The following is a 19,506-nucleotide window of genomic DNA, read 5'->3' as shown; positions in this document are numbered from 1 at the left end:
CCATTTCCTGCTGCGTTCTAGTAGAGGATAACCTATCAGCAAGCAGCAGGTCAGCATCTGGCCTATACTGCTCCAGCCCTACTGGCACTTCAACAGTATTGGCTTCTCTGTGTGCTTCTGCTGGCACCAACTGAGATCGCACCTTTTATACGGGGTCAATAACGATGGCGCCACTAGCACAAGTGCGTGAACAGTTGCAATTCAGAAATATTTAATAATTAGTCTCTGTTTCCTTTTTGTCTTAACAGATATTATGCTCAACTTCCGCACAACGTACGTCAGCAAGTCCGGGCAGGTGGTGTACGACCCCCGATGTATATGTGTGCACTATGCAACTACCTGGTTCTTTGTGGATCTCATCGCCGCCCTACCTTTTGACCTTCTATATGCATTCAGCGTCAATGTGGTGAGTAGAACTGAGGATTCTGGAATTATGATCCCCCATTTTTCAGCCGTGCGTTGGGTGAGCGGCCATTTTGTAGTGTTAAGTGCCCATCGCTTCCATACACTTTCTGTCCATCCATGCTCCGTTAAACTTCTTCTTTCATCCATTTCTCTCTTATGCACTCTCTATGCATGGCTGTCTCTTTTGCTTTCCATCACACTCCCCTAAACACTTTCCATCCATCGCCTGTCTCTTCTGCTCTTCCACTCATGCCTCTCCCTTATGTACGCTGCCTCAATCCACCACTCTCTGTTGCGCTATGTGACCGCCCGTCTCGGTTAAATCAGGCCCTCTCTGTCGATCCCACCACCTTCTTCCCTTTATTTCCATATCTATTTACTTCTCTCCACAAACCTCGGCTCACCTTCTCTATATCCAAACATCGCCCCTATGGAGCATCTCCATTCTATCCCAACTGCTAAGATGTTTGCATCGATCTACCTCCCCCTCTCTCCCTTACCTTAACTCGCTGGCTCCATCTCTCTCTTCCCCCTCTCTCTCTCCGTGTCTCTATCTCTCGTTCTTTCGCTCTCCCTTTCACTCTCTAAATACCACTGCCTTGAGCTCTTTAGAACTACTATTTGCCTAATATTTTTCCTTTAATGTATCCAACCACCCTGCTGCCTTATTGGACGTGCCTTCCTCTCTCCATTTTACGCTTTGGCTGTTCTGATATACACTCCCTCTTTCCCCCTCTCCTGCATGGCTTCTATAGTGCTTGGTACTCTTTCTATAAATCCTCCCAGCCCCTCTAGCCATTACCTCTTTTGCTTTCTTCATATCAGCCCTTCCCTCTTTCCTTCTCCTTGGCCACAGGTCACAGGTCTCCCTCAATTCTCCTTAACCTCCCACTCCTGCCCGCTCTCTATTCATCCCGCCCCCTTCATGCACTCATTCATGCCCAGCAGGTACTGCGGGCAGGGGAACATGCTCAAAGCATATCATGAAAAATGCCCAAAAATGCAAATACGTTGTGGTTCCCTACTTATAAATCAGGCTAATTCATGCTACCCAAATATGTTACACATTTCGAGGAAAAAACGTATTTTATAGTAAAGATTTGAAACCTAAAAGCCTCTGAAATTGTAAGATATCCCAGATCGCTTCACAATTAACATGAACGACATCAAATATGATGTCATCAAGGGCATCAGTTTCCATTATTCTACATGCAAAGTTTCAAAATAGGGATTGCCTTACTGCCACAGGTTCTTCAGGCTAAATATAATGGAACAACAAAAATGAACCTGGGCGAAATGAGATCAGAACATCTGTACACATTTAAACAATGCCAGGTCTTGTCAAAAAATATATATATATATTTATAAACAATTTACACAAATATTTATATATTTTTTGACAAGACCTGGTATTGTTTAAATGTGTACAGATGTTCTGATCTCATTTCGCCCAGGTTCATTTTTGTTGTTCCATTATTCTGCATGTCCATAGGGTCCACTCAATGGGCAGTATTTCTTTCTGAACGGAATTATTTTATTTTTTAAATTTGAATTCATTCACACCTTTCCCGGTGGTCATAAACATTATTTACATTTTCTCTCACTACATGTATGTCTCATTGAAAATGTCTCACTCACTTGCACAAGCGAACATTAAAAATGTTTGAACTGAAAACAAATATACCTGATTCAGCAATCACTTACTCAAACAGTGAGAAAAAATATCTTTTAGGGGCAGTGATTATGTTCTCAACTTTTTAAGCAGTGCAATTCATGGTCTTATGGCCTAACCTCTTGGGATACATTTTGGAGGTTGTGTATCCTCAAATCGACATGTTTCGACTGATTGGTTGCATTTTATGCCCAGTGTTCATCAGGGTCTACGGGAGGTCTCATCATCGCGTGAAATTGTGTACAGTATATTCAAAAATGGTTTATATCTTTGATTAAACAAATTAATGCATTGTGCCTATGCATAATGTTTCTGTAACGCAATGAAAACATACCTACATGGATATACTTTGGACTGCATGTTTTTGCAAAGCATCAGAAGCCTTTTAGCCCACAGGGACAATCGCGCCCTGAAAAACCTGTGTATAGGTGCGTTATAAATGCCATATGATATGATATCATATCATATCCATGGAAACCCTTCTTTATAGGAAAAGACCAATGGCATCAATGAGAACAGTGATGAGTACTGTGGGAAGAGATCTTACTCTGGGGCATGCCATCTGAGCACTGTCTGCAGAGCCTCTGTGGCAAGGGAATGCCCTACGCACAGGGCACACCAGAAAGTCCTGTTGGGAACTGCCCTTGGAGCATCGTCAGCAGCCATGCTCAATGCAGTGCTCCTGTAGTATATAAAAAAATTAGTCATGGTTCCCCCTCTATGTTCTAGGTAGAATTTATGGCCCAGATGCACAGGATTTCCACTGGAGCAAATTAGGAGCTGTCGCTGAGTATCTCTGTATAGGGGATCACTAATTCTCCAGGCATCTCCACATCATCTCCTGTTTTAGGCTTGTGGTTCCGGCATGAAGTAGCAGGTGCAAATCAGAAATGCTCGCAGTGTCTCACTATTTGCTATAGTAGACATCTTTGTTAATCAGGCCCTGTAAATCAAACCCAGTCCTAAGAGTCAGGGTTCCATCCACTCCCCAAGTGGTTGTTCTTGCCTTTCGCATAGATTGGCCAGTTTTGAACCCTGATGCTGGCCTTCAGAAGGGAATCAAGCACCCGCCGTAGCTCAGAAGGGGCTCAATGTGCACTTGCCAACGAAGGGCATCAATTAATACCAACTCCATTGTTGGGTTTTCCAAACTGGATCTTGCCAGCTGGGGCATGCAACCAGATGATCAACCAACTACATATGAAAGCTGTGGTACACATCACGGAAAAGCCATCTGCATTCCTGGCCAACTATGGACAAAGCACTGGCCATCTGGGTTTGGCAAAACTCACAACAAAATGCAGCAGCCTCTGGAAAGAATGCCGAATAGGAATGACGTGTGAGATCACTATGGACCAAGGTTGGGAAGGAACTGGTGAGCTTTGGCCACCCACATAAAAATGTTGTAAATCGTCACCCTAATTGGGCATGAGATCCTACATTTATGAGGCTAATGGACACTTGTCGTAAGAAAGCAAGTCCCACCAAGCTGTGCTCCTGCTTTATTAGAGCTTCAAAGGACAAACCAAAGTGACAAAGGACAACTTTCATGAAGTATTGTCACAACAAATCTACTCAGAGGGGTTTTTAGGGAGTGGGCAGTCCAGCACCGATATGCTGTGGCAATTCCCTTCTGAACAAGAGAGCCAACAGAAGCCCCATACATGTGTTTCAGCCTTGTTGGGCATCATCAACCTAGAACATTATTTTCTAGTGAACTAGATAAATGAAAGTGCCTTCAGGTGATTTGCAGGAGGAAGCCTTTTTCCAAATCCAACTGGTGCTCCACTGAGATGAGAGATTAATAATGAGATTGCGGTGGAGGGAACATATGCCCTCCATTCATGGCTCATTGCTCCGCATTCACATACATCACATGCCCCCCTTATGCCACCCCATCCTGAATCCCATGCATCCGTTGCTACACCTCACCCTGAACTGTGGAGCATTGCAAGTGAAGATGAAGACTTGGCTATTCTCAGATCGCATGGTCCTTTACCGAGCAGTTTTAGTTGTGTTGATTGTTAACAGACACATTCCAACACCTCTCTTCTCACTTAATGTGCTGTATTGTTTACCGACAATTTTCTTCTCAAAAGCAAATGTAGCCTAATGTACAAGTCGCCACTCACCATCGGCTCAGGCTTGAGCTCTAACAACCACTTGTCCCTAAGCATCTTTTGGGCAGTGGAAATGTACTTGAAGGTTATGTGATGAATCTGTAGATGTCGTCCCCTGTCCCCGAGGGGGAGCCCTGTCCCATGAGGCCAGGGAGGTGAGACCGCTACCCTATAGTCCCCCTGGGGGTGATACTCAGCAAGAGGATCTCAGGAGGAGGGAAACCCCCTGTGGGACCAGTGATGACTATTCAGGGAGAACGCAGTATATACACAACACCCACACCTCTCCTTCAACCCCACTCTCTCTCTCCATACCATCCACTCACATATGCTTCTGTAGAACTGCCGAGATAGAAACTACTGAGAGTTGAAAGAAATAATGTGTGATACCACTGAGACAAGAAAGAACTGTGAAGCCCTACCGAATAGACCGCAGAACCAACCTCAGCGGTCTCGACAACAAGGACGTAGTGAAACAAACCCAATGATAAAAACGAAGTATGGACTACCAGAAAGGGTAGATGCTCCCAGGAATTGCAGAGAGCCTGGAATCTGCCCGGCTTGGGGTGAAGAGGAGGATGCCAAATGGGGCACAGATGTGACATCACTTTTGTGTCCGCAGCCGCCAGACCGAAGAGAGAGCTTTAGGAATGGGAGCAGAGCAGAGGCCATCCCTCAAACCACTCAGCTGTGGGCAGAGATTCCAACTGCCCAGCATCGATCTCTGTGGAGTCACCGCAGAGAGAGAGAAGAACCCGTGAGAGGGAAAGCCAGGTAGCCCGGTAACCAGAGACATTGCTAGGGTGGGGCTGAGAGGGCTATAGCCCCGGGGCTTTTGGTTGTAGCCCCGGATAGAAACTCAGGGTCTACAAGAAAAGGCCTAGCTAGCCCCGAGTCCTGACAGTCCCAAAATTGGCATAGCCCCAGATCTTTTCCAGACCTACCAACACCCCTGTTTTCCAGCGTGATGGACCCTGAGACTTCCACCTGTCCTCTGCAAGGATGGCTTTCTGTAGTAATTTAGCAGCCTGACATAGCGCCTTCATGCTTTAATTTCAAATACAAGTCTATACCACCGAAACACTTGAGTTTAGAATGGCAATGGTTGATCAGTCTGCATTACACCTTCTGTAACTGCAGCCAAGCGGTTGTTCCTGAAACAGATAATACAAATGAATGATTGAGAAATGAAAAACTGTGCATCGAACAGTGGGGCTACACTTGCGCATCAGTACTAAAGGAATGGACATATTTGAGACACCATTGACTTCAGAGTAAATTAGGACCACTTTAATAAGACTGAAAATAACTTTCAACTGAAATAAAAATCCAGACATGAATAATGGAGATATTAAAGACTGTATATACTTCGATGATGGTCATCTTGATAACATTATCAATACTCTACGTCATGTACCAGTGACGCCATGCAGTTTATTCATCATTAGTTAGTCTCTGTTGACATAAAACCAGTCCCACCTTTTCCTCACTAAAACAGCCACAGAGCATGTTTGTTTCTGCACATGTCCTGTGCTGATATGTTCTGTGCAGTACATGCTTGAAAGAATCCCTCTCTCAGCCTCATGTAGCGTTCCCGATAATTCCCTCAGCTACGGCTCTTGCCTCGCCCTTGCAAGAGATGTGGGCAATGTGCCCAGCCGCCAGCATCTCCACTATCCAGCATACACATTTTAAATCGCCATTCCACATTTTCATCTGGTCCCAGCAGCATCCCAATATATTACCCAGCACCTTAAAGTAGTCAACATCCTCAGTATTTAGGCACGTATGCACCGATAAAGAGTTCTGAAGGCCCTTATAGAACCCCTGTCACTGGCACAGATCTCAAACCCCAGTCTGCCGTGGTGTCACTCACCCAGAGTGGACACGACTCATATATCCACATCCCTCTGGAAGGAACAGAGTAAGAGGAAGAACACCCCGCCACCATCTAGATGTACTGGCACTCAGGTGGAAGCAGACTCGTCTTCTGGTGCATAGTAATAGTCATGTGTCTCCCCACAATGTATGAGAAGCTCTTGGTCCCCGTATCCACCCACCTAGTAACTTTGATATTCCTGCTCAGTATACTGTGTTCAGTCAAGCCCTATGTTCTGATGATATAAGAATCTCTGTTACTCCAGGCCCACAAGTCATGCCACACCTGCTCCCATACCTCTGGTGTGGCGACAAAAACAATGAAGAACTGCTGACGCGTCCTCCCATCCATGCATTACCCATAAAACACTCTTCTTTTTCTTTCTTAACATAGGGACTAGAGACATAGGGCTAGTGCAGGGCTTTGCCCGTCTCCTGATTCTGATTTACCACACACCCTATTCTCCTCTTGTAGGTGACTATGCATTGGGCAAGAGGTAAGGGCAGATGGAACGGGTCCCTCGGGAGCCCTAACGATGATCACCAAATAGTGTGGCAGTAGCTTCCAAAATGTGTGGGAGAGTCACCGCGAGTTGCGGAAGGGGCTTAGTTGCGCCACTGTTGGCAGAGCTGAAACATACGTGAGAAATGTTGAGAAAGGATTAAAGGAGTTAGTCACAGTGGAGGGGATCTACTCCAGACTAGAGGGAACATTTTGGGCCGCATGGTTGCAATCTGTAAACTTTAAGTTGCTGGGACACTGCCATTCAGATGAAAGAAATCTAATGGGGAGTGCTGCACATGTTCTTACCATACACTTTTTCATTTTCCATTCACATCAATTCAAAACACTGCCCGCTAGGAATGGGCTATTGCATTATTTAATTGCCTGTCATAGATGTAATAAAAGACAATGGGCCCCATGACCAGCTTGGTGGTATTTTGGGTGGTATATCTGACATAATACTGCCAAATAGAATTATCCCACAGAGTTATCACAGCATTGCATTTGGTGGCAATTCCCCATTTTTGGAGTCCATAGGACTCCATTGGGGGCGGGGGGTGATTTGCCACCAGCAGTTTTATGGTGTGGTAAAGCTGCTGATTTTTTCAGGTAAAGTGGAGTATTTACTCCAGCCACAAGTGGCAGGGCAATCTGACAATTTTCATCTGTAAATTAGTGCATGCACTGTGCTGTAAATCCACCCAAAATTACAATTGGTCAGTGTGGGGGGAAAAGGTAATAACAGAATTACCGCTACGTCTTTCCTGCACTGCCAAACTTGTAATGAGGCTCAATGTGCATTTCAATTCATGGAGACTTACAGAAAAAGCATGAATCCATAACTGATTACGGTGTCAATATTAATTGGGCCCATAAAGTAGAAGCAACAAGTGTAAGAAACAGGCTAGAAACAGACTAGTGTAAGGGATCAAGAGTGAGACTCGGACACATTAACACGTTTCAGTATGAAATGGGACCTTTATTGTCAAAATAATAAGAAGGGTTGGGGAACTCCTACCTGTCCCTATGTCTATGAGGGGTTTCCCAGCCTCAACAAAACTAACAAACGTCTGTGTCAGGATGTTAAACCAAAGAGCGTCCTCCGTCCTGTGTCCAAAAACCCTAACCTGACCCTTGCATGCTCAACTTAAAACAATGTATAAAAGGGGATTTCTGTAAGCTATGCACTTTTAGCTTTGCTTTCAGAGTTCCAAACATAAAGTTCTAAGGGGCCAAAAACAAAAAAGGAATTAAAGTTAATTGAGAGGAAGGACTCCTCCCTTCCCCTGTGTTTCTTATGGTCTTTTTACTGTCTGTCCGGTACTTGCAGAAAAAAAGTCATATAATGTTCCACGTTTTCAAAGTGCTCTCCCCTTGTGTCTCTTTCTATGTACAATATTTCACTTCGCAGTTACAAGGGAACACTTCTCCTTTGAGGTTCTCCACTTATTATGCTTCCACAGTTTTAAGGAAAATAACTCTCTCCCTTTGTTCCTCTGTTTTTCACCATCCAATATATGAATACAGTCCAAGGTTATTCCAGGAGGAATAAAGCTTCCCTTGAGTCTTTCTCTTTTAAACACACATTTCTCTTGAATCTACAGTTCATCTCACTCCATATCTCAATTAACCTTAAAGGGGTATGGTTCTTCCGTTTTAGTGTGACTGTTCCTCTTTTTAGCCCTGGTGTACACTCATGCCAGGGTATTGCACCTTTATCATGGATCCTTAAAAGGGTTATGGGCCTTCCCTTTTTGTAGAAATTCTCAGTTCCACGGTTTCAGGTTCACTTCTCTTCTGACTCCTGGTTTACTCTCCTGCCAGGATAGTACAGTTCTGTTTCTTGGGTGTGGGTCCCAGACTTGCACAGGGTCTGGTTTTTATCTTCTGCCAGGATATCACAATTCTGCTTCTTGGGTGTTGGCCCAGACTTCAGCAGAGCCTGGTTTACTCTCCTGCCAGAGCTTTATATCCTTTTATGGATGTGAGTCCCAGACTCACTGTTTGCTTGGTTCAGTATCCTGCCTGGGGTTTTCCATTCTCTACTCACTCTTTCTTTCATCCAAGAAATAATGCTTTTCCGGTATTGGGTCACCGACCCTTTCTCAGCAGAGTTTTTGTTGGTATTTACTCCTATTTTCAAATATTGGGCGACCAAACCCATTCCTAACCCGTTCACTTTCATATCAACCTCTCTCTCCAAGTATTGGGTCATGCTCCTTTCTTAACACTGTTTGTATATGTATCAACCTCTCGTTCCAAGATTTGTGTCACCAGCCCTTTCTTAACACTGTTCATATTTGTATCAATCTCTTTCCAGAATTTGGGTCACTGACCCTTTCTTAAAACTGTTCCTATTTGTATCAGTTCCTACAATTACTGTAATTGGACTTTCTTGTGCTTTTAATGATATATGACACTCGCTCTCAAATGCTTCAATAACCCACTCACTCTCTAGGGGCTTACCGGGCAGCTCTGGTGTTCCTCGCATCCTTCCATCTTCTTCTCCTTCGGTTCTCTGGCTGAGGCTGCGTCCCATTAGCCGTTTGGCTCCTGTTTTATCTTCCTTTGGTTCTGGAGGCTTCATCTGCTTATAGCAATAAAGCAGTGAGCTTCTCTTGGCCCGATCTCTCCGCACACCGTTCTCATATGCCTCTGTGCTGCCTTCCAAAGTGTACTCGCCTCTGGCGTTCCAACCAGCATACGCATTCCACTGCAGTCTCTGCCTCTGACACGTATTCTGTTTAGCCGTTTGTGTTTTAAACTTCCCAGCATTAGTTAACACTTTCCAAAGACAGGAACACATTTACTTACCACTTCTGGTCATCCTCATTGTTCCATCCCTCCTCCCCTCTCAGTACTAAAAAAGGAGGGAAAGGTAAATAAGGTTGTTGGTCAAGAAAACTTTGGAATTTTGCATCTGCATCACAATAAGCCATGCAGGCATGTTGCAAAGGCATATTGGTGTCATTAAGAGTTACATCTGAAGGTTTCTTTTGATTCAGTGCTTTCTTGCCTCTCTGGAGTGTGTCCTCCCATACATGGTCCTCCTGCAGATAGCCACTCCTAAGGTCAGAGTCGGGTAGCTTCTGCCTTTCCCTGGCCACGAAAGAGAAGCTTCCCTTCAGAGAATCAGTGACGACGTAGCTAAAGTGGTCACACTAGTTAGACAGGATAGGGTTCACATTTCGTCCTTCATTAGTTCAGCATATTTGCCATCTTGCCCAGATTGATGGCATGGGGCGAGGGTGTATTTTCTAAAGCAAGTGTTTTGGAAATAATCACACAAAAACAGTTAATGCCATTCTTAGAACATGTAAATTCAGCACAGTACATGTTTGCTGTTGAAACGTACGACATACATGTTCGGTTGCTGTCCTCTCATAACTCGCAGTGAAAGAAGGACACAAATGCTCACTTATGCAGCAGGAGAGTTTCAAATTGCATGGGGTAAAACTATGTGTGTGGTTGGAAGATGGCTCGCTGTGCATTGTTGTGGCTGTAAAAAGGAAGAAGCTGGACTCAAGAATAGAACAGTAGTAGGACACATGCTAATAGGATCTACAATTAGTCTATTAGCCCCACTCTATTAGCCCCACTGCGGCCAGTCACTAGAGCACAACAGCAGCAAGATTTTGTAGTGTGATAGTAGAGTCTGGGGTCGCTTGGAGACTGACTACTGGTGTTCCCAGGACTGCAGTACAGGCTTTCTGCATTTTTCATAGTGCAGTGCATGGTGTTGCATCATATCGCCACACATGAATAGGGAAAATGTAGATCCAAGTATCATGTGTAAATTTCATTTCACAACACGCTGTTTTATTCTGTTTAAATTGTGATGTATTATTCAAGATTCATATATATTTTTGTCATCACCATTTTTATTATAAGTTGACTCCATTATAAACAATCAGTTTACAGTATTTTTAATAAGCATCTGTTAGTACATTTGCTATTTCAATATTCCACCTTTCTTTGCTTCTCGGCATCTCAAACTTAATTAATTGAATTCCATCAGATATTTATATTACATGCAGTCATTTATTTAAAGCCGCCTTGATTTCTTCATCCTGAACCTTTTATCATTCCAGTAACATCCATCTAAATAGTCATTGGGTCACTGTCATTCACTATAATTCAGCGTAATATGTCCAGAGCAATTCATGCGCAATCAGCCTTCATCCCTAGGTTAATAATGAATGCCCTTATGTTGGCACGGGTTCTTACCTGTAAGCTTCCCTGTGTATGCAGCTAGCCCAGGTGGCAAGAGGATGTTGTTCTTAGGCCTGGCCTGGAGATCTGCCATTCTCTGGGCTTCTTTGCTCTGGAAGAAGTCACGTGCATCTAGGCTCTGCTGCCTGCAAAGGTGCAGATGAAAGTGGTGGAGCTGGTGGCCCTTGCACGCTGTCATTGTCCCTTTTCAGATCTGACAGCAAGCTTCTGATGGTCTCTACACATGGAGCAGGGAATTGTGTCCTTCCCTTCTACCTCTGTACCTGTGGCATTATCCTCCTCCTCCTCTTCTATAGCACCGTTTCCTAAAACCAGGCCTTGTGAGGGCCTGGACTCAGATGAGTCAACACATTATTTTGTTTCTCATCATCATTGTCCTCAGACTCCTCATCAATGGATGTGTGTGGTAGAGGAGGAGACAAATACTACCCCACAACCTGCACCTCTGTTCTTGTCCTTCCCAATTTGACTGTAGATACAGGCTGTAATGTCACTCCCTCCAGTGACACAGAGACAATGGGCTGAACCTCCTCAGCACTCTCCCAGCTCCACCTGACATTGTTAGTCTCTCTGAACATGTTGGCACTCAAAATGGTTACTTCTCCATAGCTCTAATGAGAGAACAAGTTACAGGCTCAGTTACAAATGTTACACGACCACCTGGATGGTGGCTGTTTCAGTGCCGCTTTTTTGGGTGGCACCTAGATTGATAATCCCAGAGCAGACCGAGTTGCTTGATGATTTTTGTCAATAGTTGATTAGTAACTACCTTTGTGATTACTGTACCAATAAATGGGAGGCTATGGATATTGGTAGTTTGCTTTTCCTCCTGCCTCCCAAGAAATGTAAGACGTGTTCCTTCCACCTAGTGTTTGGAATGATCATTAAAAGATAGCACACTCAGTTACAGCCTCTGAGCATTATGTCCTCCTGTTGACCAAGAAATACAATACTCTTTCTGCAACTGGTATTTGGTAAGGCTGCTAAAAGATAATACATTCAGTTACGGACACTGAATGCACTTTGTTGTCTCAAGAGAATTCTACGATTTGTTATTAACCAACTGACAATTTGCGATCAGTATTTGGTCTCGCCCCAATTACCAAAGTCACTTACAGACACTGAATATTTGTTCAGATTGCCTATCAATCAATATTAGAATTAGTCTCTGCAACTAGGGTTAGGTATCGACAATAAAATACAACACACTCATTTACAGCCACTGTATGCAATCGTCTGCTGCCTGCCAAGAACTTTTTCTCTTCAACTTATAACTAGTATTTGTAATGGCCATTAAAATATGGTGCAGTCACGGGACGTAAATTAATCTCCTGCTGCTTCCATGCAATTCTGTGGTGTTCTTTTCTCACACTGTCAACAAATGCAGTTAGAAATAGTGAAGTGACAAAAAGGTTAACTATTCTATTTCAATTTGCCACCTGTCCCTCAACTAAGTCCTGTTTCAACTTTCTATCAGATCCTTAACTGGACCCTATTTACAATTCCAATCTACCCCCAACTAAAGGCTATTTTTATTTCCTCCTTCTCCTTCAACTCTTTCCTGTTCCTTTCCTACTCCTCCCGCCCCTAAAGTGGCAGAATACCCCTCCATCACCCCCCACCGCCCCATCTCATCTTTGCATAACCTGATAGGAACTATTCTTTCCCTATTTGTACTATTTTGGCGTGAAATAGCAAATCATTTTTACGGGAACCATTGATAATGCTCAGCTCCATTTGCTAAAAATGCAGACAATTCTGGTGTTTAGATTTATTCCTGAAATGGGTCAAAAAACCTTTTGGGGAGGGCTTATCGGGCAAAGGATATTTCAAACCAGAAAACCTTCATTCTAATGGACCAAATGGTGTGATCCAGGGTGAATCACTTTAAAGGGGAACAGTCATGAGACATTGTATTTTAAAACATTGAAGTGATAAGCAGTGGCACCTTGGCGAACCCTAACAGATTTGGAATAAAATGTTGAACAGCCTAACAAAGAAGTCCTCTGGGTGGCTCATGGGGGTGCCACCTTTGTCACTTTACTTCAACCCATTTTTCCATCTTCTTTGTTTTTGTAGTTAAATACTTTCTTCGTACCACCTTTCCTTCATTCATCATTACTTTCTTTCCTTTATTCCATTTATCTTTCTTTCTTATTCTGCTTCCTTAAATCTTTCTGCGCAATGGTTCTTTTCTTCATTCCTGCTTTATTTGTTTCCTTCATTCAATCACTCTTTACTTTGCTTTCCATCGTTCTTCCATATTTCCTTTTCTGCCCTTCTTTTGAACGTCCCTTCTTTGTTCTTCCTTCATTTTTCTTCATTTTTCATTCTTCCCTTTCATGTTGCCTTCCTCCATTCATTCATTAATTCCATCTTTCAATCCTTCCTTCCTTCTTTTCATCTTGTATACTTTGCCTCCTTGTTTCCACTTCTCGTGCCTTGCTATTTTCCATCGTTAATTCTTTGCAGGTTTGTTTCATCTTTCTTTTGTTGCTTTCCAGTGTTCATTCTTTCCGTCCATGCTTCCTTCTTTCTTTTGTTCTTTCTTTCCTTGTTTCCTTGTTTCTAAGTATCCTTCTTTTTGTGCTTCCTTATTCCGTACTCTCCTTCATCCATCCATTCTTTATTTCCTTTGTATTACTTTTTTATTTAATTATCTCCTTCTTTCTTTATATATATATTTAGTTATTTCTTTCTCTTTTCTACTTTATTTCTTTCCTCTCTCCCATATATCTATATCTTTGTTTCTTTCATTTATCTTTCACGTTATCCAATTCAATCTATTCAGTTATTTTTTCTCTTCCTTTCTGTCCCCTTGTAGCTCATGTTTCTATCTTTATTGTTCCTTTTTCTCTTTCCTGCTTTCTTTTTGTTTCTGATACATCTAACGAAATCTTTGAAAACCTTGTTTCCCGAAAAGGGAGAACATGTCCAAAATATGATGATCTGAGTAATCAAGTACTCGCCCTTTCTGCGAGCAGTAGCAAAGTGTTCCCACTCTTCCATCTTGGAATAGGAGTGAAGTATTTCAGCTGAAGCCACCCTAATAGATGGTTCACACTGCAACACACCCCTTTGCTATTAGGTAATGGGCCTCTTGCATTCCACCTCCAGGGACCATCATATGTTCTCTCAATTCTTTTGTTGGTGGGTATGTCTTCCGCTAAACCAGCATACGGCACCAGTTGCTCTCCACAAAAAACAAGTCCAGAAATGCCACTGTGGAAAGTTAGGGCGGGAGCTTAATATTGAACCCTGTTATTGCTCTGATTACATATAAAGGACCTGTAGAGTAGTTTAACACCATGGCACTTCATTCAGAACCCCATTGGCGGCTGTCAAAAAGGCCAATGAACAAAACTCCATCAGTCTGACAAGACAATGCAAACAAAGTCATCATAAACCTTTATTCCACATTATGCCATTAGGTACAAAGACACATTACATAAAAACAAACTATTCCTTAATGTCGAAATGAGCGAAGGAAACATAGCGAGAAATAACTAAAAGAGGCCATCTAATAACTCATAGGAGAAGACGGTGCTACAGTGTGATTTTCTACATGTAGAATAGACTCACTTCAGAGGAAACACGTCCAGCCCTTGTGTTTTGAAGGTTACAGTAGAGCGAAGGCTTTATTGCCAGTCATAAAAAGGCTGGGAGGTTATTGTTCTCTTCATGATAATTAGTAAGAGGAAGTAATGCTGGAAGTCCTCTTTTGAAAAAGCCTGACAATGATTTCAGTTCGATTTGTCAGACGCACCTCATCCACTAGAAAACTGCACGGATAAAAAAACATTGTGGAGTACATTTTCTGTGTTATTATAAATGAAAATAAATCTCGATTTAGAAAGACCGCTCAGAGGCGGTGTTTCTAAATAGAACACACATGAGTGCTCACAGGGGCTGACAGGCACGGCCGGACCCGAAGAGAGGAGACGCGGGTCCCCGAGGTAAGTGTTTTGGGGATTTTGATATGTGTGTGTGTGCGCACACGTGATATTATATGATATGATTGTTTATTATATAGCGCCTATACACAATGTGTTTCAAAGCGCTTCAAGGCAAGCGAGGGAACAAGGGAAAATACAATGACATTCTTACAGGCCGTGAATGTGAAATTAACTATCGTACTCGGCCTGGTGACATTTCAGATTCTGCAAGACACAGATAGGAAGGAAATGGGAAGACAGGCGACTACCGTACTAGGCCTGACGACATTTCTGGTAGAGCCGGAGAGTTACACGAGGTGAGGGAAAGGGGGTAGAAAGGAGATGAACAAAACAAGCAACTATCGTACTAGGCCTGATGACATTTCAGATAATGCTGGAGTGCGCAAGTTAGTGTCTGTGTGTGTCTCTGGAGGAGGAGGGTGACTGTTTGTGGCATGTGGAAGATAGGGGCAGGGCAGCGGGTAAACGTGAGTGTGTGTATACATGACTGTGTATATGGATCAGTGTTCCTGGGATGGGGGTGGGCAGGAAAACGGCTTCCCAAAATGGGATGTGGGTGGTAATCCCCCAAATCCCCCAGTATGCAAAACAGCCGAAATCAATCAGTCGTTTTCATGTACGCCCTTTATAAAGTGGAAATATCACATTAGAACCTCCCTAAAAACTGGGAGAAAGATAAAAACAATGACAGTTTAAAAAAATATATATATTATTTTGTTTTTATTTATAAAAGATTATCCATCCAGTACATATGAGTGTCAACATCAATGAACAAGATACAATAACCAGAATATATGTAGTCTAATACTATTAAATAACGAGGCCAAATGAGGTTACTTAATCAAACATAACAATTTGAAAAATAGTGCTAATCAAAACATAATTCTATACAATATCAACAATGAAACGTCTGATGGTTGTCAGATGAGAAAACGAAAGTAGGGACAAGAAAATGAAGCAAAATTGCTATGAATAAAAAAGTAAGGATAGGTTGAAGGGAAGACGGATAAAAATATAAAAGGAAGGAAGGAAGGAAGGAAGGAAGAAGGAAGGAAGGAAGGAAGGAAGGAAGGAAGGAAGGAAGGAAGGAAGGAAGGAAGGAAGGAAGGAAGGAAGGAAGGAAGGAAGGAAGGAAGGAAGGAAGGAAGGAAGGAAGGAAGGAAGGAAGGAAGGTGCAAAGAGAAGACAAAGGAACAAGAATAGAAAGAAGTACAGACATGGAAAGAGAGCAAAAAAAATCACAGCAAAAATATGTTCATATCTGTAAACCTTGTCATTTTCAGAACTGTATCATTGAACTCCAGAGTTAGAAATGTTTTTCTATGGTCCAGTCCTTTATTGATGAATTGGAACAGCAGCCACTGCCTCTCATTGTTGTAGAATGTACTCATAGTGCCATGGCACCAAACATTGCCGCTACCAGGAGCCAACGGGAAGGCTCATTTTCTGGGACTATTTAACTTTCTTTACGTTACAAATCTGTTAGTGTTCTCCAAGGTGCCAGTGATAATGCCTTCAATGTTATAAAATACAATATTTCGTAGAAGTTCCCATTTGACTCCCCCGATTCAGTCCCTTCTCTGCCAACATAGACACTGCTTAGAGACAGGCTTTGTGAGTTATGCACACATACATTGTATTATTAGTAACAGTGGAGGCATTTCAAAACAAAATCCAAAAATGTGTTGGGTGAGAATAGTGTGTACACCCCGCCAGTTCGCCCCACCGCACCCCCTCCCCGCCACATCCTCAAAGCCCTCCCACGCCCCCGCCGAGGCGGACCACTCAGGGACAGCACGGCAGAAGCGGATGATGCTTTTATTTGAACGAAGTCAATGCATTTCCAATCTTCTCCCATTTCCAGAACTGACATTGGACTTGCACAGACAGCAAGCTGTGCCACATTGGCTGCCTTCAGGCTGATTGGCCACTCTCCCAGCTCAGCTTGCATAAAGCAAGTCACTGAGGTCCTTTTAGTGGCTGCTCTGTCCTCCCCAGAGATGCTGCTGAACCTGTATTCGGCCATTGGGCAAAGTAGAAAGAAAACAAACTTCTGGATGGGGAACTAGCTAAAACAACCACTGGCATAGCCAACCAAGTGCAGTGGCCTTTCCATAGGCAGACCACCTATTGAGATAATGTTGACATTAAGAGGTTTATATAGTACACTTGATTCCAGTAAAATGAATAGCATGTGACTGTTAGGTTTTAGCTTTTCTCTTCAAAGCAAAACAATAATTACATGTTACTAATGTGGCGTTAAGCCCCCGTTCCAGCACTTGGAATGGGGGCTTAAGGTCATTAGCACCCCGGGCTACCAAAGTGGTAACCCGGGGTGCTAAATAAAAGGATTGTCCTTTGTTCAAAATCCTATACAAAGATGGCTGCCATAGAAAAGCAGGCGTGCTCTGTATGGAGCCCCTCTTCCCTTTGCATCGTGGCCTGTGGGAGGCACGGGGAAGGATAGGCTGCAGCACTCGACGCCACCGAAATAAGGTAAGTCGGGGGTGGAGAGAAGTTAAAAAATAAAGGGGAACGGAGTGTGGGGGGAAGATGGCGGTGGGGGTAGCTGGCCGCCAGCCGGCATGGAACACAATTTCCACCTGCAGTTCAAGCCCACGTTCCCAGGCACCTGATTGGCGGGTGCACCCCTCGAGGGTGCTAATGGTCTTTACACGTTCTATACACAGGAGAAATCGAGAAGCCGTAGTATTATAGTTCCAGGCTGTGTGGGTGTCATGTGTATTGCTGAGAAACAGATGGCTGGTGGCATACTTAGTTGAGAGGTATTTTTCAGACAACGAGCTGCATTCAGCCAATTACTTTGAATGTAGATTCCTTTGCAGGCAGAAGTGGCTTTTTTAAATCACCTAAATGGGGCAACCGCATAGATAAGGACCAGCTGAATGGGTCCAATTGACCCTATGTGTGAAAATCCTGGATCCACCGGCAAATTCTTTTATTTGTTGATTTGAAACCGACCACATTAGATCATTCCTCGGATGTGTTGACAGTGCGGTTGAACAACTCTGTGGCAGTATTAACTAACCTGAATCTATCACTCGAGTGCCTGCTCATTAATCCCACAGGGGTTAAAAAATAGCTTTTTCAAGCAGATTGGATTTCAACCAAATATGAATTGCTTAAATACAAACTGTATAAGCACGGTATTGCCTATGAGAAGAGATTGAGCACACTTCCCCAATACTTGGTCACATTTCCTCATCCTTTTTGGGGTTTTGCCTCAATCTCTTTCCAACCTTATAAGTGGCAGGTCCCGAACAAAGCTTAGAGGCTAGTAAAAGGAACTGTAGACTATCTGGCCTGAACATGTTGCAAACCGCAGAGCACCTTGTAATTAATTGCCCAACTTTGCGGAGGGTAAGAAATGTATTTTTAATCAAATTTGTAAATGATTCTGATGCTCTTACTCGTAACAGTTTTTGGGCAAGAATTTTTAATGGTAATCAATGATCCTTAATTGTAGCGGTACTGCGATTTTTACAATTTTTATTTTCAAATAAGGAATTGAAAAATGTATGAACTGATTTAACATTATGGGCTCTGCTTTCATTTGGGGTTTATTTGTTGTTGTTCCGAAAAGTGGCTTGTTTTGATCTTATTCTTTATTTTTCTCTTTCTTTTGCTTTGTTGTTATATTGTCATGAATAATGTAATTTAATTGCTTTTTGTGCAAGGTTTATTTTAAAGAGAAGCACAAATAAATAAATATATAAAAATGAACTAATCCATTTTCTTTCAAACAATTGTTCTTGCAAGCAGAAAACAACGGTCATCAATCACATACATGCGACACGAATTTAGACACTACATACATGTTGCTACTTGCATGGCACTGCCATAATATGCAGACTTTCAAAAATGCCAGAAGGTGCCAATGCAGCATATACCTTCTGTACTGATAGGTTCTTCATCATATAGTTGGGTTTCGCCACCTCTATGAAACAAAACCTTAAAAGTACCCTTTTGGGCAGAACAGGAATTAATTATAGCATTTTAGATGTTTTTTTAAGGCGTGAGATTACACTTGGTTCTCAGGTTATACTCATTAGCACAGCATTAATACCTGCTGTGTGCATCAGTGTGAATCTACGGAATTGCTACCGCACATTAAGTCACATTAAGTCACTGGCAGGTGTTTTGCTTAAGTGATTTAGAAAGAAACATCTCTCCAGTCGCTGTACCAGGGAGCAAGGCCTGTCCTTCTATCGGGGTGAATGGGAAAGTGCGGGCCATGCCTCAGTTTGTAGGAATGGCTTCTTCTCGCTTGTGACCGCTCTTGGTTTGTGCCCTCCCACAGTATTTCGGGGTCCACCTGCTGAAGACTGTGCGCCTCCTGCGGCTGCTCCGCCTGCTGCAGAAGCTGGACCGCTACTCGCAGTACAGCGCTGTGGTCCTGACCCTGCTGATGTCCATGTTTGCCCTGCTTGCCCACTGGATGGCCTGTGTCTGGTACTTCATTGGTCAGAAGGAGATCGAGGTCAATGACATGCACACGTGGGAGATCGGTAAGTGTTTACAAACAGTAAGTGCTCGAAATAGATCATTAGTGATTTTCTTTTTTTTGTAAATTAACTGATATGCAATAGATTGAAACGTCCCCTTCCAGTCACTATGCCCCAGACATATTGGCTGGAATGAAACCGGGGCACCTAATGGCATCCAGGGGCATATGATGGATGCAGTTATATTAAGTTATGCGAAGATATATGTCTA

General features: G+C 43.1%; 1 protein-coding gene across 2 annotated transcripts in view; it reads left to right on the top strand.

Moving 5' to 3' along the window:
• LOC138488656 (potassium voltage-gated channel subfamily H member 8-like) overlaps nt 1–19,506 on the top strand; it is a 1,777,142-nt gene that overhangs the window by 1,172,963 nt on the left and 584,673 nt on the right. For both annotated transcript variants that reach the window (XM_069615829.1, XM_069615828.1), the window contains 2 exons: nt 249–406; nt 19,091–19,298. In XM_069615829.1, the coding sequence (XP_069471930.1) occupies nt 249–406; nt 19,091–19,298 (366 nt within the window). The remainder of the gene's footprint in view (nt 1–248; nt 407–19,090; nt 19,299–19,506) is intronic.

The sequence above is a fragment of the Ambystoma mexicanum genome, chromosome 9, assembly GCF_040938575.1.
Source record: "Ambystoma mexicanum isolate Mex_15411 chromosome 9, UKY_AmexF1_1, whole genome shotgun sequence".
In the NCBI taxonomy this organism is placed as follows: Eukaryota; Metazoa; Chordata; class Amphibia; order Caudata; family Ambystomatidae; genus Ambystoma; species Ambystoma mexicanum.
The sequence above is the reverse complement of the archived record's forward strand: the minus strand, read 5'-3'. Positions and strand labels throughout refer to the sequence as shown.